Below are 26,176 nucleotides of genomic sequence, written 5' to 3' on the forward strand. Positions count from 1 at the left end.
CCACGGTTTTTTTGCTATACCACGGTTTTTCCCACCCGATGACGTCATACGTCATCACCAATAGTCACTTCTCTGTCTCTTTCTCTTTCTTTCCTGTCATTCTCTGCTTCAATCATTTTCTCATTTCTCTTTTTTTCTCCCCTTTTTTCTATCATTTCTCTCTCTCTTTCTTCCTCTCTCCCACTCTCTTCCTCCCTCTCTCATCTCTTTCTTTCCTTCTCTCTCTTTCCTTCTCTCTCCCCCCCTCCACTTGCCCACGAGAAGAAAAAAAGCAACCTCTGCCGGGCAGCTCCCCTTGTGCCCCCGCTTTGTGCCTGCCTCTTGTCCCTCTCTTTTGGGGATTTTTTTTTCTTTTCTGTCTGAGTGCGTCTGTGTGAGCGCGAGAGAGGGAGTGCGTGTATGTGTGTGTGTGCCTGTTGCGGCTTGGGCTGGTTGGCCTCGGAGGCGGGAGAAGGCGAAGAGGTAGCAAGCGGGGAACCCGGCGGGGTGGATGGCGGCGGCGGCGTGTGTGTGTGTGGTGGCCGCCTTCAGCTTGGGGTCGCCGCCGGCGTGCTCGAAGGACGCGCCGCCACCCGCCTTGGAGCCCTCGAAAGCCTCGTCGTCTTCTGTGCTCTGCTCGCCGCTGCTCTCCAAGCGGGGCGCAGCGGCTGGGAGCGCGCGCCTTTTCTCCCCTGCGTGGATCCTGGCTAGCCGTCGCGCCTCTCTTGAAGATGGGGAGCCTGGCGACGCGCTGTTTTCCCCCACCAAGGACAATCGGGGTAAACTCTTTTGGTTGGGAACCAACCAACCGGCCCGGTGCTCTTTTGGCTCTCTTGGGGTTTCCCCTTTGCCTGGGCAGCAGGAAGACCCAGGGAAGGTTCCTTTGGCCGTCCAACAGCTGATCTGCTCCGCAGCGCGGCAGCAGCGTGGAGCCGAAGATGGGGTTTCCCCTTTGCCTGGGCAACGGGGAAACTCCATCTTCGGCTCCTCGCTGCTTCCGCGCTGCGGAGCAGATCAGCTGTTGGGCGGCCAAAGGAACCTTCCCTGGGTCTTCCCCGCTGCCCACACGCAAACTCCACCATCTGCGCATGTGCGGCCATGGAAAAAAAAGGGCGCGCATGCGCAGATGGTGTTTTTACTTCCGCACCACTATAACACGGAAAATCGATTAGCGCGGGAGGTCTTGGAACGTAACCCCCGCGCTAATCGAGGGATCACTGTATAGTATCCTCTCCACAGTGTGACTGTGGAAGGGGGGGGGGAGGTCCCCATCTCAAACTGTAGATCACATTGTGATCGTCTCTAAACTGAAGGCAATATCTGATTTTTTAAAATATAAACGATGCTGGGCTTCAATGGTTAGATGGCCTAGATCAGTGATGGTGAACCTTTTTTTCCTCGGGTGCCAAAAGAGCGTGCGGGCGTACTATTGTGAATGGGCAAGTGCCCACGCCCATAATTCAATGCCTGGGGAGGGCGAAAACAGCTTTCCCCGCTCTCCTCTGGAGGCCAGAAATGGCCTGTTTCGCAACTTCTGGTGGGCCCTGTAGGGTCGTGTTTTGCCTTCCCCAGGCTTCAAAGGCTTCCCTGCTACAAACGCCGTCCCCCATCCCCCTGGGAGCCAAAAATGCCCTCCCACCGCCTCTGTGCAAGCCAAAAATCAGATGACCAGCACACACATGCACGTCATAGCTGAGCTAGGGCAATGGCTCGTGTGCCAGTAGATATGGCTCCGCGTGCCACCTGTGGCACCCATGTCATAGGTTCGCCATCACTGGCCTAGATATTGGCATTTGAACATACCTATTTTATAGTATTTTACAATAAATAAATATATCTCCTACAGTTATTGGTGGTAAAATGATTAGAAAATATTTTAAGGCTACTTTCTAAACACGCGCTCCTACCTTGTTAATAAAACAAAGACAGATGCTCATACTATAATCGGATATAGAAACCTCTTTAAACTATTGGGGAGATACTTTTTTGTTGCTATTTCATAACTGTATTTATATACAGAAGAAAATACATCTTACCTGTTTGTTTAAGATACCTTTGCCATCTGTATCAGCAAGGTCCCAAACCTAAAATATAGTTTGATAAAAGAAGCATGTGAAGTGATGCCAGAAAGTTATTTTATTCATCTTAACAATCTATTTTTAAAATGCTATATTTATTATCGACAATAGTTTCAATACTAATACAATTTAATTGTTTAATCTTAGTTAACAGTGATTACAATATTACCATTATTGGAGCTCAATCTGAATCAGGTTTTATAGTTTTTGAATATCTTTAAACATTAAATATCTTCTATGCATTTTAAAAGATATTTAGATTGCTCTAAATCTTGGAGAATCTTTCATACAATATAATCAAGTGATAATTTCGTTTTCAATACGCAGCTACTGAATACTCCTGGTCACATCATAATTTTTATTTTTTGTAAAGCCAAGATAGATGATTATCCCCTTATCTGAACATATCAATACCTTCCCAAGTATCAAATCTGTTAGTCCTGATTGTTTCAAAAAGACAGCTGCATCAGAAGCCAACACTCTTCCAGAATTACTAGGATCAACCTGCCAAAGAAAACCATATAACTGATTAAAACAAGCAATTCTTTAAAATATATGGTTTTAACAAAACGTTATTAGCTCAGATAATAAAGAATTATGGAATATTTAATCATGTTGCATACACAATCCTCTAGAACCATATATACTGTGTCCTTAAAATCATAGCATTGTACATATATAGTTTAAAAAAGTTATGTCTATGATAACTTTTAGCACACAAATGTTCAAACATTATCTATCCAACTCTTAAATGTTATAATTGCTTCTAAAGCTTTACATGACCTAGAACAGTAATGGCGAATCATTTTGGAACCGATTGCCAAAAAGATCACACAGAAATGTCACGTGTGTGCTTGTTGGGGGCCACGCTCCGGAAGAACCAAACTTCCAGGTTCTTGCATGCATGCACACTGATCAGCTGGCCAGTGTGCATGCGCAGGCCAATCTTTGACACTGCCCCATGCGCAAAAGGATCGAATTCCAGAAAAGCAAGCTTTCTGTTTCTGGTGCGCATGCGCATACCAGTTTTCAGCACTGCTGTGTGTGTGAAGGACAGCTGATCACCACACACACATGCATGCCAGAAACCCGGAAACCAAACAGGCAACACCGCATGTGCTGAGCAACATGGCTTTGCGCGCCACTTTGGGCACATGTGCCATAGGTTCCCCATCATGGCCCTAGAGTCAATATCTAAATATATACAGTGATCCCCCGATCGTTGCGAGGGTTCCGTTCCAGGACCCCCCGCAACGAGCGGGTTTTCGCGAAGTAGCGCTGCGGAAGTAAAAACACCATCTGCGCATGCGCAGATGGTGTTTTTACTTTCCAGCAGCGAGGAGCCGAAGATTGGGGTTTCCCCGCCGCCCACGTGAACTCCTCGCTGCTGCCGCGCCCGCCGCTCACCCGCCCTGAAAGGGAAAGCCCCCCCAGGCCGGCTCCGATCCCCCCAGGCCGGCTCCGATCCCCCAGGCCGGCTCCGATCGTTTTAAAACAGGCGCGCCGCTTCTCCGCTGACTCCTGGCGAACTTCCCCGCTTTAGGAGTCAGCTGAGAAGCGGCGCGCCTGTTTTAAAACGATCGGAGCCGGCCTGGGGGGGCTTTCCAGCAACCCACGAGCCCGGATTGGGGGCTCGTGGGTTGCTGGAAAGCCCCCCCAGGCCGGCTCCGATCCCCCAGGCCGTGTCTCCTTCTCCCTCCTCCTCCTCTTCTTCCCCGCTCTTCCATCCTTCGCCGCCGAGGTCGCCAGGAAGGGAGAAGAAGAGTCAATGAACGGCGCCAGCCGCCGCCTCGCCCAACGCAAAGCGCAAGAGCCCAGACCCGGAGGCAACCCGCTCGCTGTCTGCGGCGCTTCGAGTTTCTCCTCCCGGAGGCGCGCTCGGCGCTCGCTGCAGCGGGGGAAGACCCAGGGAAGGTTCCTTCGTCCGCTGCCCATGGAAAGGGGAAACCCGGATCTTCGGCTGCAGCGAGCACCGAGCGCGCCTCCGGGAGAAGAAACTCGAAGCGCCGCGGACAGCGAGCGCCAGGAAGGGAGAAGAAGAGTCAATGAACGGCGCCAGCCGCCGCCTCGCCCAACGCAAAGCACGAGAGCCCAGACCCGGAGGCAACCCGCTCGCTGTCCGTGGCGCTTCGAGTTTCTCCTCCCAGAGGCGCGCTCGGCGCTCACTGCAGCCGAAAATCCGGGTTTCCCCTTTCCGTGGGCAGCGGACGAAGGAACCTTCCCTGGGTCTTCCCCCGCTGCAGCGAGCGCCGAGCGCGCCTCCGGGAGGAGAAACTCGAAGCGCCGCAGACAGCGAGCGGGTTGCCTCCGGGTCTGGGCTCTTGCACTTTGCGTTGGGCGAGGCGGCGGCTGGCGCCGTTCATTGACTCTTCTTCTCCCTTCCTGGCGACCTCGGCGGCGAAGGATGGAAGAGCGGGGAAGAAGAGGAGGAGGAGGGAGAAGGAGACACGGCCTGGGGGATCGGAGCCGGCCTGGGGGGGCTTTCCAGCAACCCACGAGCCCGGGTTGGGGGCTCGTGGGTTGCTGGAAAGCCCCCCCAGGCCGGCTCCGATCTTTTAAAACAGGCGCGCCGCTTCTCCGCTGACTCCTGGCGAACTTCCCCGCTTTAGGAGTCAGCGGAGAAGCGGTGCGCCTGTTTTAAAATGATCGGAGCCGGCCTGGGGGGGCTTTCCAGCAACCCACGAGCCCCCAACCCAGGCTCGTGGGTTGCTGGAAAGCCCCCCCAGGCCGGCTCCGATCTTTTAAAACAGGCGCGCCGCTTCTCCGCTGACTCCTGGCGAACTTCCCCGCTTTAGGAGTCAGGAGAAGACCCAGGGAAGCCGCCCAGCAGCTGATTTGCCCGGCGCCATCTACGCATGCGTGCCCATAGAAAAAAGGGCACGCATGCGCAGATGGTGTTTTGACTTCCGGGTTGAAAAATCGCAAATTAGCCTGTTCGCAATGGTCGGGAACGCAATAACCGGGGGATCACTGTACTGGTTGTTTTCTTGTGGATGTTTCGTTTCCCAAACCCTGTAACATTATCTGTACCAGAAACAATCAAGCTCAGACCCCTCACTTCCAAGACAGTTTTCTATTTTAAGATGCCTCACATTGCAGTATCTATATAATCTCTATAGATCAAAGTGATATAATTCTTAAGGCTGAGGTCTCAATTTGAACACATAGGTCACCTATCTTAGTATGCACCGACTTTCTGTCTCATTTGTTAAAATAATTAAAAAATGAAAAGCTGGTATCTTGAAAGGCTCTAGCTTCTTCCAAATGAGCCCCAGAAACTTGCAGAATATCAATTTTGTTGAACTTTGTATTATTCTAAAGCATCCTGTTTTAATTATAATTGTATGGAAATTACCTAGAATTCCTTGAATGAGGGTGGTAAAAAAAATCAAATAAAAAAGTCAAGGGAAGGGAAAAGGCTAACTTAGTGCTTTGCTCTGAAGTCCAGAGAAAGTGCCAATATAATTGAAGCATATAGCAGAGTCTGCAAGCTGAAGGATTTGAATATACTCAATACACAAAGTAATTTTCAAATAATTATCGACATTCTCTGTGATTTTTTTAGACCTAAACATTTCTACATATTATACTCATTATAATTAAATGTTTACACTGTTTACATCATTTAAATGGCATAATTCTAAAAGCAATAGCATTTTTAAATTCTTGCATATTTAACCTAAAAAATCTCTTTAGGCACGTGGGCATAAAGTACCATTAGTACTTTATATACAATTATCTTCAACAATGATAAAGTTTTAATTGGTGCTAAGATATAAAATTAACTTTTAGCGTACTTAAAATGTTTATTTTATTCCATAAACTACAAAAGTGGTTCACTTTATTCTATTTAAGACATTTAACCATAACAAACAAATGAGAAATTATTTTATTTTAAAATAAAAGGAAAGAAAACTAACACACACTTACCTGACGATAATATTTTTCATATACCGGATTTGCACTTGACAGCTAACAAGATATAATAATATCAAATTACTGATCAATTTTCCAAACTGCTTAATTTTAAAAATATAATAGACCAGTGCATTTAGATAAACATTCAGAAACTAAAGATATGAGTATTTGCATAGTATTAACTTAACCACAAAGTCAAAATGGTAATACTGTAGATTCCCTTTAAAATGAAACAAGTACTGTAAGAAACAACAAAATATTATGAGTAGCCTGAGCCTATGACATAGAACTGCTTATGCTGAAAGAGATTTCTGCTAAATTTTGTGTTTAAGGTTTGACAAGTTGTTCTGAAACACAAATCCAATAGGGTATTAATGTAAAATATATGAATCATTACTTAAGATGCCAATGATTTATTCCTTTTTCCTATTTCATTTCAGTCAGTCTTTTGCAGATAAGTTAAGTTTCAGCCCACACATTTTCAAAATCACAGTATTAATAGTACAGTGATGTCTTACAAACGCCTCGTCATACAAACTTTTCGAGATACAAACCTGGGGTTTAAGATTTTTTTGCCTTGTCTTACAAACTATTTTCACCTTACAAACCCACCGCTGCCACTGGGATGCCCTGCCTCCGGACTTCTGTTGCCAGCGAAGCACCCGTTTTTGCGCTGCTGGGATTCCCCTGAGGCTCCCCTCAATGGGAAACCCCACCCCATCGCAAAAACAGAGGTCCGGAGGTGGGGTTTCGAGGATGCTGCGATTTCACTGATCCTCCCTTCGCTGGGAAACCCCACCTCCGGACTTCTGTTGCCAGCGAAGCACTCATTTTTGCGATGCTGGGATTCCCCTGCTGGGATTCTCCTGGAGCATCGCAAAAACACAGAAGTCCGGAGGTGGGGTTTCCCATGGAGGGGAATCTCAGCAGTGCAAACACGGGCGCTTCGGCTGGCAAAAGGGGTGAATTTTGGGCTTGCATGCATTAATCGCTTTTCCATTGATTCCTATGGGAAACATTGTTTCATCTTACAAACTTTTCACCTTAAGAACCTCATCCCGGAACCAATTAAGTTTGTAAGACAAGGTATCACTGTATTAATATTTATATTTACATCATGTACTAACCCCAATCACTTCAAGTGTTCAGTTGATGCAGGAAAACTTTACAAGGTAATATGTCATGTAAAATCATGGCAGTTACACATCATGAGACAAGATTACTTAATTGGCTATGGCACAACAAAATGTAACAGCTCTTCTATTTATTAGTGAATTACTGTGATGTCTTGGAGTCATTATTGGCTCCATTATTGTTTCTGCAAGTGCAACAACACTAATTGATGACAGCTACAATGAGATAGTCCTTGGCTGTTCTTTTGTTTGTTACAATACATTAAAAGTAATGATCAATTAGATACCACATAACCACTGACAAAATCTGACATTTAGGATCATCACTTGTGTGTCAAAATCTACATACAGTCTATTAGATAGGTTTTTGTTATAGAAATGGCTTGTATGTTATTGGTTTGTATGTTATTTTATTCTACTGAGCCAAAAAGAGTCGGAGGTTCATGCTTTTTTCTTTCTTTTCTCTTTTCCCCTATACTTTTTCTCCCCTCCCCCTTCCCTATTTTCCCAGAAATGGCATGTACATATGTCAAACCTGGTTAATTTTCCCTACTGAATTTATATGTAAAAGAGGCTTGTTTTAAAGCCTTGAAAATGTCTTTGTGATGGGACAAATAATTGATGGAGAGAAATCAAATCCTATGACATCTGAATGAACTATTAAAAACTAAGATCAGGACTGTTAGAAGTAAAGGAAAGGAATATAAAGTTGGCTTATTTGATCAAGGTTAAAATAAAACATATTCTTACTTCTGGCAACTCTTTATGGATTTCCTGCTAACACCAGGACCGAAAAGATAGTGTTTATGAATTTGTTTATAAATAAGACATTAAAAATGGGTTGAAAAAATAAATATTTGCAATTTCAGAAGGGGGTAAAGAGTCACTAAATTTGTTTATACTTGTCATAAAAGTTGGAAGTCACTTCTTTATACAGGTAATCCTTCACTTATTATCACAATTGAGATTGGAATTTTGGTTGTAAGTTGTTGTTGTCATAAATCAAGGGGTCATTTGACTAAACTGGATTTTATGAACGTTTTTGTGATGGATAAGTGCACCACATGGTCGTAACTGCAAAACCATTTAATCCAACAGACCTTTTTTTCCTGGTTTTTGCCAAAAAATGGCAAAAACATTATAAAATATGACCATGGGATGCTGCAACCAGTTGCCAAATGCCTAAAATGTAATCATGTAATTGCAGGGATGGTACAGCAGTCTTAACTTTAAAGACAGACCCTAAGTAACTTTGATTCCATCGTAACTTCAATCAGGCATTACATCACCAGTCATAAATCAAGGACTACCTGCATTTCCCCCCCCCTTTTCTTTATTGCATTACTTATCTCTTCTTTTTTTCTTGCAGTTTTTACTCCTTTCTATTCTCTTAAGTTTAATTTGTATTAGATTGTTATAATTATAACCAACATTCTTAAAAATTACGCACACAAACACATATACAATTAATAATAATGGTCTAATTCTGCACAAAAATTTAAAATCGTCCTATATGGCCCATCATAGCACATTACAAAGTTTAATTATATAATGTATGAAAAAGTATTTCTAAAAGTCATTATCTCTCTGCATTTAGTTTCAGTGGATGACCTTGAATTCTAACACTATGTTTGTTAGAGCCAAACTTCTCCCTCTCAAGCTTAAGTATGTCCTGTGTGGTTGTATAAACCTCAGTCACTGTCTCCATTATCCATCTTCATTCCAGTCCAAAACCCACAATTACTGTAGTCTAACCCCATAGAGGAGTTGCTGCAGACATCTAAACATTCTGGTTGCTTCTTCTTTCCATTGTTTTCTAGTGCTATAATAGCCTTTTTAAGATGCAATGGTCAGAGCTATAAACCAAAAATATAATCTCATCATAAATTTGTATAAGGACAGTTTTGTATCAGCAGTTCTACTTTCAATTCTTTTCCTAATGATTCCAAGCGTGAAATTTGCCTTTTGTTTCTCCTTCTCTAGCTTAATACAGCAATTAATATTGTCACATCTTAAGGCCAATTACAGCAATCATTTTCAAACACAACATTTATTTAAAGCTCTTGTTACCTTTGCATAGGAAACATATGCTCTTTCACATCCTGTACATTAACATCCCAAAGTCTCTTTAGTCACCAGATCAAGAGTGGGTTCTAATTTACATCACCACCGGTTCACTTCCTCCTGCCCCCGTGTGGGCGCACATGCATTGCACATCACACGATCATTGCGTGCATGCAGTGCCGAAAATCAAGCTTCTATGCACGTGCAGAAGCAAACAGCATATGTGCATGTGCAGAAGCCAAAAACAAGATGGAGGTGCCGATGGCACCGCCATTAGAGCCAGTTCAGGGGCATGGCCAACCAACAATTGCTCCTGAGCAAGGGGAAATTCCTGCTACCGGTTCTAAAGAACCAGTCCGAACCAGGAGCAACCCACCTCTGCATCAGATATGCAAAGAACAAGACTTCAGAAAAACTAACAAATTCATGTCTATTTGAATTATATGCCTTAGGCCAGGGGTCCCCAACCTTTTAGACCTTAGGGACCACCAAGATCGTAATTTTAAATCCCGCGGACCACCAAATTCATAATTTTAAGTCCCATCAACACTAATTCAGAATTTTAAGTCCCTCAGACCACTAATATGATTTTTTTTTTAAAAAAATAAGTGCATTTCACAAATAATAATGCACTCGGCCTTAAGAGTGGGGGCTGGCATGTCGGCTGGGTAATGTTTGGGCAGTGCAGCCTTGTGTTCCCGCATGCGGGCTGGATTAATTGCTCTTGGCCATATCTGGCCCAGGGGCCAAGATTTCTCCACGGACCACCAAAATTTTATCGTTGACCATCAATGGTCCATGGACCACCAGTTGGTGACCTGTGCCTCAGGCCATACTTCTCTTCTGAAACTTTAGATATATGCTGTGAGCTGCCCTGAGTCCTCGGAGAGGGGCGGCATACAAATCCAATTAAATCTAAATCTAAATCTAGATTCAAAATTTATTTAATGAAAAATGTTTGCTTAAAGTTTCTCCTAATGAGGATCTAACGGCTAGAATATGCTGTAGGTGGCTGTCACTTATAACTGCCTTGTTTAACAGCCAAAGTTATGACAGTGCTGAAAATAACTTTACAACTGGTCCCTGCAGTTACAACTTTCACAGCATCCTTGTGGTCATGTGATCAACCACACAAGCATCCCATAGTCATAATTTTCTTGCTTCATAGTTGGCTTCTGACAAGCAGTCAAGGAGAAGCTGGAGGTAAAACCACAAGTTGTGATCATGTGAGATCTCGCTTAACAATCATGTCACTTAGTGATAGGGTTGCCAGTTCCAATTGGGGTTGTTAAGCAAGGACTGTTTTCAAACACTAAACAACTGTAGTTACAGTTACACATTGATGGAAATTTCATATATTTTGTACCAGATATTTTTCAACACATATTTGAGTTCAACAATTCAAGTTAGAACAGAGATCTCAAATTCAAATAATCATAAATGCTACATAAAAATTAGCTCATTTGTCTTAAGGCTGCAATATCAAAGTTTTTTATACGTTGATACAAAACTTTATCATTCATTCATTCATTCATTCATTCAATTTCTATGCCGCCCTTCTCCTGAGACTCAGGGCAGCTTACTACATGATAGAAATCTAAATAAAATTACATTCTAAAAATCTCAGAGTTAAAAATTAGACAAACAAGTACCTCATACATCCTACATTCATTCATTGGGCAGGGCAAGATATCAAAGTATCAATGGTCCCAAGCTTTCTGGCAGAGGTGAGTCTTTAGAGCTTTAGGGAAGGCAGGGAGAGTGGGGGCAGAAAGAATCTCTGGGAGGAGCTTGTTCCATAAGGCCAGGGCCGCCACAGAGAAGGCTCTTCCCCTAGGGAAGATGAAATGATTTGGCTGATGGGGCCTGGAGAAGGCAGACTCTGTGGAACCTCACTGGCCGTTGGAATGTATGAGGCAGAGTAATTTGGTTATCTTTAATAATTAAATTTTAATCGGTGATTTGTGTGCCTTCAGAAATTACTGAACTCCAACTTACGACCTGGCCAATCTGACCAAGAATAAGAGAAGGTGGGCACTGTGGTTCTGCGCCCTTAAAAGGATTATAGGAATACACAGCAACTTTTGAAGAGGATCTCTGTAGAGTTTTCCAAGGAAGAAACTTTCCATATATACTGTATACACATCATCACTCAACATCTCAATCAACTCCTACATTCTTTACCCTAAAGGCAAAAATAGAACCAATGCAAGATTTCTCTTCCAGTGGTTTTCTGACAGACTTCAATTGCAGTGCTGCGGCTCACTCCTTCTGTCTTAGTTCCATAAAAGTATCTTCCATAAAAACATGACAACCATGATCTGGATGACTGAGAATCCTTACAGACTTCCATAAAAACATTCTGAAACTGGAGAACACAACTTGGTGGATTTCCAGTTTACTTCTGGAGGTCCTTGTTATTTTTTCTTAGGAATTACAAGTCTTATGACTTGCCAGCATATTCTTGCTTGACTTAACTTCCAGCCAGAGTGCTGTTTACATTATTGTGTGGAAGCCATTTGGACCCATTTCCCACATAAAACACCAGGAGCAACAAAACCTGGATGGGTGTGGCCAGCCTGATGTCACTCACTTCCACCCAGTCACATGACTTTCACAGCATCCAATCCCACACCAATCCCAGTTTTTGTGGCTCCTGGTGTTTTCTATGGGGAAACAGCTCTCTCTCTCTCTCTCTCACACACACACACACAAACATACTTACCTTTCTCCCTCTCTTTCTCCCTTTCTCTCTGTCTCTCATCTCTTTTTCACTGTCTCTCATATCTCTCATCTCTTTCTCCTTTTCTCTTTCTCGTGTGTGTGAGTTCCTTCCTTTTGGGTGCTTTTTTCAATGATTTAAATCAAGAGTCATTTCAGGTTCCCAGATAAATGAAGCTCCTTTGTCCCCCTGCTGTAGCTCCAGTGGCCGAACCCACCATTGGTTAGCCCCGCCCCTCACCCTCCACTCCCAGCCAATCCTTGCCTGAGAAGCTCTCCGCCCCGAGACACTGGTTTACCCCGTCTGTGGCTGATGCTCCGCATCATAATGGGTTCCAGGAGGAGGAAGGGACGTCATCTACCAGATTGTGAAGCGTGGCTAAATTTAACTATACTATGAGAACAGCGGGCAGGTTATGGAGGTAGTGAGAGCAGTAGTATCGGCTGCAGCCAGGCCGAGCCAGTGTGTCGGGGTGGAGAACAAGTTATGCATCTCCCTGAGAGGCCGAGGTGCATGCAGCACCCACAAAGGCTAGAATAAGCATCGGCGAGATGGGGCAAGTACAGGGGCACTTCGCTCCCACTCTGGAATATGGAGTGAATCCTCATCCCCCGCCATCGCCCTTACCTTCTCAGGGCAGGCAAAGAGCAAGGGGTGGAGTCAGCCAGTGGTGGGTACAACTGGCAGGGAGCCACAGCAGGGGGACGAAAGAGCCGCATGCAGGTTGCCAACATCCAAACTAAACTAACAAAAGCTCTGTGAACCAGCATGCTATTAATTCTTGCCTGTTTGTGGCTGTAGCCTTGCAGCTTTGTCACAGTTTTACCTTCTTTTTCCATCTATGGTGAGTTGAACACTGCCAACGCTGCTTTGATCTTTTGCAGCAATTAGGCAGGTCTCCCACACACAGTGAAGAGAATTTAGTGGCAGGAAGATAGACCAGGAGAAAAGGAAGATGATCTATCTGTGTCTGGTTTCTCTGTCCGTCTGCAGTAATGATTGTGAATGAGGTGCTGGGAGCAGGCAAGTAGATTAGGTGTTGCTCCAGAACCAGAAAAATCCTTACTTCATGTTGCCTCAAGAGCCCCAGCTACACAGAATTGTCCAATTACAATTATCTCTTCTTTTGTTTTTCATTGCTGTTATTAAGTACAGTATTATGCCCAATAGTGTTGATGGGCAATCTGGGGACTGGAGAGCAGGAAGCAGTTGCAGCTTTGCACAGCTTTGTATTGTGTGCTAGTTGCATCCTTTCCTTAATCATGAGGCTTTATTCAGTTATTCACACCCTAGTCACTTCCAAATAGAGTACTGTAATGTCCTATACGCAGGGTAATCCTTGAACAAAATCCAGAAGTTCCTCTCGGTACAAAATGTGGCAGTGTGAGCAGTTATATATCCCTAGAAGAGCACATTATGCTTCTGTTCCATGAACTGCATAGGTTACCAGTTTGCTTCTAGGTTCAATTCAAGGTGCTGTTTTTGACCTTTAAAGCTTACACGGCATAGGACCAAATTATGAGGGACTGCCTCTTGCTGCTTACAATAAATTACTTGAAGCTAGAATTATATTTTAACTGTATAGTGTGCACTAGCAGTACAAATGAATATATCATCAGCTTTTATGGAACAATTTGCAATAAAGATTTGCATGATTTTTTTAGCTTCCTTTCAGACAAGAACTGGCTACATCTTTGCCCACTTTCACTGATAGCTTCCAACCGGCCTGTTTACGGTGCCCCAACCCCTTTTGGGATTATCTAAGACAGGGGTAGGCAAAGTTGGCTCTTCTAATGACTTGTGGACTTTAACTACCAGAATTCCTGTGCTAATTATGCAAGTTCAGGAATTCTGGGAGTTGAAGTCCACATGTCATAGAAGAGCCAACTTTGCCTACCTCTGATCTAAACTATTTGCTGGATAAATTGCTCAGCTCTGCTCTGACATGGACTCTGGGCAAGTCAGGCTGAGGTTCTTGAGACACTGTCTGGTAACCTGAGATGAATCTGAGTCAGAGAAACCTGAGGAAGTAGATGGGGTTCTCCATGCTGTCAGCTTTGCTTAGCTCAGGGGCCAAGGGGGGGAGGCAGTGGGTGGTTGGGGCTTCAGCAACATTTGCTCTATAACAGTGTTTCCCAACCTTGGCAACTTGAAGATACTAGGACTTCAACTCCCAGGATTCCCCAGCCAGCATTTGCTGGCTGGGGAATTCTGGGAGTTGAAGTCCAAATATCTTCAAGTTGCCAAGGTTGGGAAACACTGCTCTATAAGACACACAGACATTTCCAACTTTTTTTGGAGAGGGGGTATCTTATAGACCGAAAAATGCAGTTTGAATCTAGATGATGTTTCTACTACTACTTAATGCCTTTGTGTTGATTCATAGGAAGAATATTACCATTTGTGTTGATTCATAGGAAGAATATTACCATTTCCCTACTGCACTTCTGTAAAATTTCTTGAACTTGCTAGTTTTTCATAATTCTGTTGGTTCTACAGATTTACTATACATCCTCTGAGTTATGATTGCAGTACAGTGAACCCTCGATCATCGCGAGGGTTCCGTTCCAGGACCCCACGCGATGATCGATTTTTAGCGAAGTAGCGGTGCGGAAGTAAAAACACCATCTGCGCGTGCGCAGATGGTGTTTTTGCTTCCACTGCCGCCCGCCCTTCGCCCGCCCACCCCGTTGCTCGCGCCTGGGGTGCGCGCGCGCTTGGGGACTCCCTAGATCCGCTTCCCAGCTGGGGAGCGGAGCTGGGATGTCCCCAAGCGCGCGCGCTTTCCCCAGCAACGCGCGCGCGGTGGGGACTCCCTAGATCCGCCTCCCAGCTGGGGAGCGGAGCTGGGATGTCCCCAAGCGCGCGCGCTTTCCCCAGCAACGCGCGCGCGGTGGGGACTCCCTAGATCCGCCTCCCAGCTGGGGAGCGGAGCTGGGATGTCCCCAAGCGCGCGCGCTTTCCCCAGCAACGCGCGCGCGGTGGGGACTCCCTAGATCCGCCTCCCAGCTGGGGAGCGGAGCTGGGATGTCCCCAAGCGCGCGCGCTTTCCCCAGCAACGCGCACGCGGTGGGGACTCCCTAGATCCGCCTCCCAGCTGGGGAGCGGAGCTGGGATGTCCCCAAGCGCGCGCGCTTTCCCCAGCAACGCGCGCGCGGTGGGGACTCCCTAGATCCGCCTCCCAGCTGGGGAGCGGAGCTGGGATGTCCCCAAGCGCGCGCGCTTTCCCCAGCAACGCGCACGCGGTGGGGACTCCCTAGATCCGCCTCCCAGCTGGAGAGCGGAGCTGGGATGTCCCCAAGCGCGCGCGCTTTCCCCAGCAACGCGCGCGCGGTGGGGACTCCCTAGATCCGCCTCCCAGCTGGGGAGCGGAGCTGGGATGTCCCCAAGCGCGCGCGCTTTCCCCAGCAACGCGCGCGCGGTGGGGACTCCCTAGATCCGCCTCCCAGCTGGGGAGCGGAGCTGGGATGTCCCCAAGCGCGCGCGCTTTCCCCAGCAACGCGCGCGCGGTGGGGACTCCCTAGATCCGCCTCCCAGCTGGGGAGCGGAGCTGGGATGTCCCCAAGCGCGCGCGCTTTCCCCAGCAACGCGCGCGCGGTGGGGACTCCCTAGATCCGCCTCCCAGCTGGGGAGCGGAGCTGGGATGTCCCCAAGCGCGCACGCTTTCCCCAGCAACGCGCGCGCGGTGGGGACTCCCTAGATCCGCCTCCCAGCTGGGGAGCGGAGCTGGGATGTCCCCAAGCGCGTGCGCTGTCCCCATCAACGCGCGCGCGGTGGGGACTCCCTAGATCCGCTTCCCAGCTGGGGAGCGGAGCTGGGGTGTCCCAGGGAAGCCTCTGGGGGAAGGGGGAAGACCCAGGGAAGCCTCTGCCCAGCGGGGAAACTCCACCATCTACGCATGCGTGGAAGGGCACGCATGCGCAGATGGTGGAGTTTACTTCCGGGTTGAAAACTCGCGAAATAGCCCTTTCACGATACTTGAGGACGCGAAACTCGAGGGTTCACTGTACTTCTATTTCTGATTTAATTATGACTTTGTCTTGTTACAAATTATATTTCCATGTTCTTGCTGTCAGCCACTATTATAATCACTTATAACAGGAATTAAATAGTGAATACAGTGATCCCCCGCTCGTTGCGAGGGTTCCGTTCCAGGACCCCCCGCAAGGAGCGGGTTTTCGCGAAGTAGCGCTGCGGAAGTAAAAACACCATCTGCGCATGTGCAGATGGTGTTTTTAACTTCCGCAGCGCTAGCGAGGAGCCGAAGATTGGGGGGCGGGGCGGCTGTTTTAAAACGTCGCCGCCGACATGGGGGGCTCGCTAGCACCCCCCGAACCCCCAACCCGGGTTTGGGGGGGTGCTGGCAAGCCCCCCATGTCGGCGGGAATGTTTTAAAACACCCGCGCGGCTTTCCAATGAGTCCCGAAGACAAACGCGGAAGTTTGCCGTTTGTCTTCGGGACTCATTGGAAAGCTCCGATCGTTTTAAAACAGTTGCGCCGTTCTCCGCTGACTCCTGGCGAACTTCCCCGCTTTAGGAGTCAGCGGAGAACGGCGCGCCTGCTTGGCTTCGCTCGCCGCTGCAGCCAACGCGCGCTACGATCTTCCGGGCCAGCCAGGCTCAGTGACGGAAGGCAGCCGCTTGGCCCGGGATGCTGGGCCGAGAGGAGCTGGGCTTGATCCGCTGAGCCTGGCTGGCCCGGAACATCGTAGCGCGCGTTGGCTGCAGCGGCGAGCGAAGCCAAGCCGGCAGCAATGTCGCCGCCGCTGCAGCCAACGCGCGCTACGATCTTCCGGGCGAGCCAGGCTCAGTCACGGAAGGCAGCTGCTTGGCCCGGGATGCTGGGCCGAGAGGAGCCGGGCTTGTTCCGCTGAGCCTGGCTCGCCCGGAAGATCGTAGCGCGCGTTGGCTGCAGCAGCGGCGACATTGCTGCCGGCTTGGCTTCGCTCGCCGCTGCAGCCAACGCACGCTACGATCTTCCGGGCGAGCCAGGCTCAGTCACGGAAGGCAGCTGCTTGGCCCGGGATGCTGGGCCGAAAGGAGCCGGGCTTGAAGATCGCAGCGCGCGTTGGCTGCGGTGGCGAGGGCTTGCGATGGAGGGTGGAGGAAGCGGCCATGGGAGGGCGAGCTGCCTCAGGGAGGAGGATCGGGCGGGACCAGGTGGGGGCTGGAATTTCTCCGCTGGGAAGAAGCGGCCAGGGCGAAGGGCGGGCGAGCGGCGAAGGGCGGGCGAGCGGGTGCTGGGGAGGGCTTCTCGCCCTCCCGCCAGCAAGAGGGGGAGCGAACGGCGTGGGCAGGCGAAGGGCGGGCGAGCGGCAGCGAGGAGTTTGCGTGGGCGGTGGGGAAACTCCTCGCTGATGCCAGCAAGAGGGGGAAGACCCAGGGAAGCCGCCCAGCAGCTGATCTCCCTGTTGCCATCTACGCATGCGTGCCCATAGAAAAAAATGGCACGCATGCGTAGATGGTATTTTGACTTCCGGGATGAAAAATCGCAAATTACCCTGTTCGCAATGGTCGGGGACGCAATAACCGGGGGATCACTGTACAGCAAAAACAGTTAGGCAAACTTATAACTGAAGATTATCATGATTATAACTTAAAATGAAGCAATTTTACAATAGACTATATTTTTATATGTGGAATAGCTACTTTATCTAGAGCTTTTTGCAGATAATATATTGGGTTAACCAAAATAGTAACTGTTTTAGCAGTATGTTTTTACATTGAGAACACGTTCAGGAATTATGAATTAAAATTGGAAAGTGATAAAGATCTGGGTATTAAAATGACTTACAAACCACTGAGGAAGTCTGCTATGATGTTTACTAGAAAAAAATCATCCCCAAAAGGAAGGGGAAACAAGGAGGGAAATTTTAAGCTAGCTAATGCAACTTCAAAAAAGCTGGTTCAGCAAATTAGGATCTCTTTACCACAAAGCTACCTCAATACTTCTTTTTAAAACACCAGTGTACAAGATCTAGGATTTCTAGGTCATTCAGTCCTTATTTTGTTACAATTTTTCTAAAATTATACAAAAGAATGTTAGCAGAATAGATCTTCCTTTGCAAGAAAGAATTTTCTGCATAAAGTGTTGATATATGATTTACTTCAGAAAGGATGCTTGTATCCTTTTATAAGCCACCAGCTTTAACCAATTCTTACTAGTTTACCTAATAAATCATACAATCAATAAATTAAATAAGCACAATAATAAAATAAAAAACAGGCAACGTAATAGAAACTCACATTACTACCCAACCAAGGTATTAGGCTCCAAATATCTTGCAAGAGCAGTTTTCAAGGTTTGTTAAATAACTATAATTTGAACCTGTTCCATAAGATGGGGGCCTATTAAAAGAAAAATATTGCCTTTGAGATCCTATACTTTCTTACCTTATAACCCTGGAGTAGTCTAACCTATATATTTTTCTTTTAATATACGATATATGAAGACAAGTGAGAAGTCAGTCTTGAAATTAGCACTGATCATGGCCCTTGAAAGCCTACTGGCAAATAATTAAATGCTTGCAATGGTGATGTAACTTGGCTGCAGTTACCTGATTATGTGTATGTTATTTGTCTGAACAACTGGTTTTGCTACACTAACACAATTTATGTTTGCTCCAAAATGTCGCTAATTCTAAATACAGTTCTTTACCTCAAATAGATGCTAATTTCTTGTAGGTCAAGGAGCCACACCAGATTCTGAGCCATGAGTCAACAAGAAAAAAATGCCAAAACCTTATCTTGTTTTTCCCTAATGTTTCAATTTTTATTTATTCTTCTCAAACTTTACTTTTTCACATTTTATTTTAAGTGGCAGCTTTTTGCTACTAACAATAGCCCCTCTCTTAAAATATATCCTTGTATTAAAATTAATGGATTAAACTAACAATATTCTCTCTCCTAAAATGTATCCCTGTAAAATTATTGGATGTTACATATTTAACTTGTATTGCTATTAATATTCAATACAACAAACTTATGAAACACTGGATTGCTAATTAAATTTGTTGAAATGAAATAAAGTTTTTATCTTCATAAAGACTGTAGCTGATGGTCATTTATTTCAATTTCTTCAGAAACAGAAATGATTGCAGAAAATACATTTTAAAATGTTAAGAGCCCTTCTTTACCTGCATAATAATTCTGTTCTTACATAGTTTATTTATGTAAACCATTTTTTAATAATATGTTACTGAAGAGTGATGACTTATGCTCTAGGTAGAACTAAAGGTAAGATTAATGACATTTGCAATTTGGGTAACTAATAGTTTCAAGCGGAAGCCCTCTGCAACATTCCTTTCTTGATACTTCAAGGAAGCCTAAGAGTAGACTGTATTCACTGTAAATCTGAATCACTGAATATATTGCTCCTAAAATACAACCATCAGTAATACACTCCTCAAAAACTAAAGGGAACACTTAAACAACAGAATATAACTCCAAGTAAATCAAACTTCTGTGAAATCAAACTGTCCACTTAAGAAGCAACACTGATTGACAATCAATTTCCACATGCTATTGTGCAAACGGAATAGTTGTGCAAATGAAATATTCAACAAGAATATTTCATTCATTCAGATCTAGGATGTGTTATTTGAGTGTTGCCTTTATTTTTTTGAGCAGTACTGTATACTTAACTCATAACCAATTTTCTAAAGTTTCTAATTTTGAAATGGATTTCCAAATCTTTAGACCTGTGATAGCGAACCTATGGCACGTGTACATCATCAAAATTGGAAAATAAAGTAATCTAATAATTCTTGACATCCTGCGATTTTTAAAACTAAAATTTTCCCTTCAAGGGAATTTTCCCAGTTCAATTAAAAACATTTATATTTTTGCGTCTGCCAGGCTTATTAAAGAAAGTAATATAGATCACACATCACAATATTGTAAAAAGAATAATGTGGAAATAAATAATAGAAATCTATATAGTGTATACAGCCAAATGTAACAAAGGCTGCTTGAACTTAAATTATTTGACCGGAAGGATGAACCTCTAACCAATGGATACAGTGAACTTATGTGACATTGGGCCATAGAAGCAAACTTGCTTCAGGATAAAGAGTATACTTCTAAAGAGGTTTAATGGATTTAGATATTTATTTTCACCTTACTAAATTTCAAAAGTAAATAAAATTCCTAAACTGTGACATTCATATTTCTCTGAGGGCTCTCTGTTTTTCCTGTCTCTGGCAACTCACTGTTAGGTTTGCTCTCCAATTCTCTGCACATCCTGTATTGTAGTTATGTATTACAGCTAAAATGTGTTTAAACTTGATATCCTTGTTTACTGATTATGACAAAAACAACTGGTAAAAAAGACTATGTACTTGGTAATATTTGGATTGTTATTCTGACTATTATGTGTATGATTTTGGACTGTTTATCTGAACATGCTATTTCTTAAAGTAAGCTTTAATTCAAGCTGTGTGTGGCTGAGTAATTCACAATTGATCTCAATATAAACATTTCTGTGTGTGCACAACCTTGATAAACAAGGAATACTCTGTGCATCCATTAACAATCACATACAATATTCACACATAATGAAAGTTTTAAGCACATAGCTATTTAAGTTGTATTAAACTATTGGTATACCCTAGTTCATATATGTATATATTTTTTCTTTTATGTACATTGAGAGCATATGCACCAAAGACAAATTCCTTGTGTGTCCAATAAATAATTCTATTCTATTCTATTCTCAATTGCACAGCTTTATCAGTCTTTTACTAAATACTGTTTCAATTTACATTCTATTTCTTTAAGACTTTCTGCTTTGAAGAGAATCAGAGTTTATATTCTGAGATTTTCCAGATATAATAAGTACAAAACATTTTTTTTCACTTTCAAAACAGAATTATGTCAAATACTGTATATACGATATGTTATGTAGGTAGGTACTTGACTAATTGTGACTCAATATGCTTAAGTTTCTGGTTCCATATTTTGTATGAACCTGGGAAGTTAGGTTACTTCTGTAAACCAAAATTCACTTAACCATGAATTTGCTTTTTTTTTTATATATATATTTTATTGATTGATTTTTTAACAATTTAAAATCACACAACATAAAACAGTGCATAGTGAAATGTGAATTGTGCCCATCACCCCGACATACACACATTCCCCACCACCAAATTGGGGGTATTTCTTTTTTAATCCACTTAACCCAAGAGCAATATCTCTGTCTACATATTATAGAGTGATTCTAGTTTATTTCTTGTAGCTTGGTCTCGGATTCTGCTCGTCATATATCGTCTTACCTTGTCCCACCGTCCCATCAGCTGTCCCAAATCAGTTTCATTATCCAAATTTATCCTTTTTTCCATAATTTCAAATTGAATATGATCTACCATGTACCTATACCAATTTTGCATTGTCCATTTTGTTGCATCCTTCCAACCCAAAACTATTACTGCCTGAGCACTTTCTATTGCTGCTTTTTTTATTTCTCTAAATTCTCCCATCGCATTGCTTTTTACTAGTACTGCCATTTCCTTAGTGATTAACCATGAATTTGCGAGTTGCAGTTCCTTTAAGTTCCAATTTCTGGGAATTGATAATAGCAGCTGCTTTAAGTCTTCATATCACATTTAAACTTATACAAGCTGTTAAACATGGGGGAGGGATATAAGCTGGTAGCCCATATGATAGTACTATTTTTTTGCTTTTTTAGCTTTATACTAGCCTCACCTCTGTTCATATATTCATTCCCCAATTTCATTCCCACTTCATCAACATGGAAAAAACTTCCCTGAGTTAAAATCAACTCCTGGTGATAGCATCTGTGGACTTTTCTTATAAACAAGTGTGGAAGGGTCCCCCCCCCCCCCTCCAATTCAATTGGCTCTGCTTCTTCAACACTGCCTGGGCAAGTCCCTGAAGTTTTTTTGGCAAAATTTTTCAGAAGTGGGTTGTAATTGCCTCCTTCCTAGGACTAAGAGAAAGTGACAAGCCCCAATTCATACAACTGTCTTTGTGTTTAAGGCCAGAATTAGAACCAGTTAACCAGTTTTAACCATCGTTTAACCACAGGGGTCTCCAAGCTTGGCAACTTTTACTTATGGACTTCAACTCCCAGAATTCCTCAGCCAGCCATGGGAATTCTGGGCATGTGACCCCTGTGCTATACCCAACTAGCTTTCAACTCAGAGTAGCAGTTTCAAATTTCATTTGATTGCTCCATGTGCTAGCACCTAGTGATAAACAAGTGGAGCAGTGTTTCAAATAAACAATTCACCCTAACATCTAACTTATATGATCTTATATAAACTACCTTGATTGCTTAAACCCACAGTAAGAGGATGGAGTATAAATCCTATATATAATGAAGACTTCAAGAACTACAGATTCATGAAGTCACTAAGAACTTTGAGAACTCCCATTCTAAAAGTTAAACGATCATTTATCAGCCGCTCTGAAATGAACGATTCATTCCCATGCATACAAAGTAGGAATTGATATACTGCACTGGAATTTCAATTAGGAACAGAATTTGGAATTTCCCCTCAGAAGTTCTCTATTATTACTCAGTAGCATCTAGAATGATTATAATCAAAAGTAATATTTTTTTAAATAGTGTTTGTTCTTGCTTGCCCTCAGTTACAGAATCCTTGAAAAATAAGCTACTGTCCTCCAATTACAATTAGGAAGCCAAGTTTCCCCTTCCATTGATTTATTATTTAACATAGCTCGGTTGTTTTATGAGATGCTTTCTTAGCAATATTACCTTTAACATTTTCAACCACAGAAATCCTATCAAAAGCCTCTGGGCCTAAACATGAGTGTGTCACTCTCCAAAGAAACTGAAGGATTTGATAAGAACAGCTAACAAACTGAAAAGCAGTCACATGGACTATGGAGTTATGAAGGAAATAACAGCAATACTGTATTTATTTATTATTTATTTGTTAATTGGACTTGTATGCCACCCCTCTCCATGGACGGGGCAGCTCACAACATACCAAAAAACCCGTAACAATAGTTTATCCAATTAATATACTAAAAAGATTATTAAAAATCTAATTTTAAAACATTCATTTACATTCATTCAATAATCACACTGACATTTGTTGGACAGGGGGAGGTCTAATGTCCCCCTGATGGCAAAGACGTGTTTTTAAACTCTTTTGGAATATCCAGTTGTCCCCAATATCCAGTTGCCCCCAAATGCCATCACTCTGCTAAACAAATAATTCCCTCAACAGACAAACTATTTACTAAATCTGCACTATTACTACTAGTTTCTTCTCATCATTCCTATCACCCATTTCCTCCCACTTATGACTGTGTGACTAACTTGTTGCTTTATCCTTAAGATTTTTATTAATATTGTTTCCTCACTGCTTATTTGACCCCTATGACAATCATTAAGTGTTGTACCTCATGATTTTTGACACATATATCTTTTTCTTTTGTGTATACTGAGAGCATAGGCACCAAAGACAAATTCCTTGTGTGTCCCAATCACTTGGCCAATAAAGAATTCTATTCTATTCTTTATTCTATTCTAAATTCCAATCCCTGGACTTGGAAAAGCCCACGGAGACTCTGAAACTGCACCCCATCGAAATACCTAATGATAATGATAATATCGAAATACCTAATGATAATGATAATATCGTAATATCATTATTATAATGATAATAATGATAATAATAAAATAAGAACAACAGTTTACTGTTTTTAACTACTAGATTTGTATACATATTGTTTGTATTGCATGTTGTGATGATGATGATGATGATGATGATGATGATGATGATAATAATAATAATAATAATAATAATAATAATAATATATTTAAAAACCCAACCACTACCACCACCCAGACAGAGCACACAAGATACGGTTAACACCCAATACAGTATCGACGCCGGGGAAAAAAGGAGAGAGAGAAACGAACGCCCTAATAATTCCGCTTAGGAATTGCACAGAGGAATCCCTCTCCGACCCCTTTGAAAGGAGCCGAGGTTTTTCAGGAGCTTTCTTGAACGGTCGCCTTCACTTCAAGCAGCCTGAGAGGACGGGCCTTTGAAAGGGGGGTGGGTGGGACTAGCCGTCGAAAACCGTCGAAGAGGGCGGCTCGCTCGGCTCTCCGACCCCAAGCCGAGTTTTAGGTGGGGGGGGGGAGAACCCAAAGAGGGAAAGAAGGGGGGGGGGATGCCGCACGTCGCGCGCCGAACGATTCAAACAATTAATGCTTTGCGGGGGGGGGGGCGACGCAAGAGAAACGTGCGAACCGGGCGGAAAGCCCCTCTATGAGCAGGAGCGGGAGAGGCGAAGGTGGAAAGAGATTGGGGGGGGGGGCAAGCAGCAGCGGACGGAGGCGACTCTGCGCCAGCGCTTGGGAAGCGAGACCCCCGCTGCTCCTCGCGAGAGGAGGCCAGCTCAGCGCCTGCCTTTGCCGCCTCCGCTGCCTCCTCCTCTTCCTCGCGCATCGCGGCGCATTTGCCTCCCCGGGAAGCCTCCCCCCGCCTTTACCTGGGTCAGGGAGAAATGCGTGGCCATGCTTCTTCCATCATGCACCGCCCGAGCCGAAAGGAGAAGCCCACCCCCGAAGACGCCCCCGCGGCCAGGCCAGGCCCCGGCGGCCCCGAGCAGAAGCGCTTTGCCAGGCTCGGCCCTCGCAACTTCAGCAACTTCCCCGAGCTCGAGCCCGGCCTTGGCCCCGCCCCTCTCGCTACGCCACAAATCCCGGAGAGTCGGATTTCCCCGAAAGTCCGTCTGGATCGGAGCCACCGCCCCGTCCCTTCCATTCGGCCTTAAAAGAAACGTTTATTAAACGTGACAGGGTTCTTCCGGGCCGGATTATTCGGAACGGCTCCGAGTTAGAGCGGCAAGCGTAAATACGTGGCCTGGAATTTTTTTTTCCAGAGGACGGGGTGGATTATGAAAAAAAAATGGTTTTCGTTGGGCCAGTTTGGATGAACTCAAAAGACCCCGAGAGTGTTTAGAAGTGTTTATTCAGGGTAAATACATAATGAGGGTTTTAGTGGGTATATATCTATATACACATAGTAAAATACATGATGAAGGTTATAGAGGAGATACTGTTTGTTTGTTTGTTTGTTTGTTTGTTTGTTTGTTTTTTATTTATTCATTCATTCATTCATTCATTCATTTATTTATTGGGTTTGTATGCCGCCCCTCTCCGGAGACTCAGGGCAGCTAACAGCAATAATAATACAGCATATAATAATAATCCAAAATATATCTAACAAAGAATAGAAAGGAATATATAGTAATAGAACGTATCAATGAAAGAATAGAAGAAGAGATATAGGAATAGAAGAAAGGTATAGGAGATATAGGAGAGCAATAGGACAGGAGACGGAAGGCACTCTAGTGCACTTGTACTCGCCCCTTACTGACCTTAGGAATCTGGATAGGTCAACCGTAGATAATCTAAGGGTAAATTGTTGGGGGTTTGGGGATGACACTATGGAGTCCGGTAATGAGTTCCACGCTTCGACAACTCGGTTACTTAAGTCATATTTTTTACAGTCAAGTTTGCAGCGGTTAATATTAAGTTTAAATCTGTTGTGTGCTCTTGTGTTGTTGTGGTTGAAGCTGAAGTAGTCGCCGACAGGCAGGACATTTCAGCATATGATCTTGTGGGCAATACTCAGAAGACCCAGTAATTTTACTAAGAAAGCTGGATAAATGCAAGTTGAACTTCAGTTAGAAGTTGAACTTACCTTGAGACATCTTTATGATGGAATTTAGCAATGGAACTTCTTGTTGAACTAATGGTTTCAGTAGGACACAAAAAAAAAGAGATCCTTTCATCATTGCTCATTTGAGAAGCATCAAGGTTGGTTATTTTAATGAAGAACTATAAGTAGCATATGCACTGTTTAGGGATAATGAGAAATAAAGGATAGAGAGAGTACAATCAATCTGACCAACCATTGAAACTGGGTGATTTTTCTAGGAAAAGAAAATGATCACCAAGCTTGCAACAAGTCAAAATCATTAATGGATGCAGCTGTGGGAAATAGCTAAGGTCGAAGAAATGGTTATAGCCTGGGAAAATTGTGCTACTAGTTGTGTTTGCTGTCCACACACACACACCAGCTAACTGATCATTGCTGGCTTTATGTGTTTTCTATCAAACTGAAGTGATGCAGCTACAGAGTAGAGCCATCTGAGCTCCAAATGTATAAACGACTCAACAACCTGATCTTTAGGGAACTAACTGAAGCATATTGAGATCCCAATGCTTATGTTCCTCTGGGATTTCAATCTGTCACCTGGCAATGTTAAGT

General features: G+C 44.2%; 1 protein-coding gene across 2 annotated transcripts in view; it reads right to left on the bottom strand.

The window, feature by feature from the left end:
- The window catches only part of EPS15 (epidermal growth factor receptor pathway substrate 15), a 77,871-nt gene extending 53,215 nt beyond the window's left edge, over positions 1-24,656 (bottom strand). The window contains exons 1-4 of one of the 2 annotated variants that reach the window (XM_070745862.1): positions 24,390-24,656; positions 5,988-6,029; positions 2,472-2,561; positions 2,016-2,063 (exon numbers count right to left, since the gene is read on the bottom strand). In XM_070745862.1, coding sequence (XP_070601963.1) covers positions 2,016-2,063; positions 2,472-2,561; positions 5,988-6,029; positions 24,390-24,416 — 207 coding nt within the window. In that variant the 5' untranslated portion in view covers positions 24,417-24,656. Of the gene's footprint in view, positions 1-2,015; positions 2,064-2,471; positions 2,562-5,987; positions 6,030-24,389 lie in introns of those variants that run through there. The other variant, XM_070745863.1, reaches the window with a different exon arrangement.
- Between the last annotated feature and the right edge of the window lie 1,520 nt (positions 24,657-26,176).

This window comes from Erythrolamprus reginae, chromosome 3 (genome assembly GCF_031021105.1).
Source record: "Erythrolamprus reginae isolate rEryReg1 chromosome 3, rEryReg1.hap1, whole genome shotgun sequence".
Lineage (NCBI taxonomy): Eukaryota > Metazoa > Chordata > Lepidosauria > Squamata > Dipsadidae > Erythrolamprus > Erythrolamprus reginae.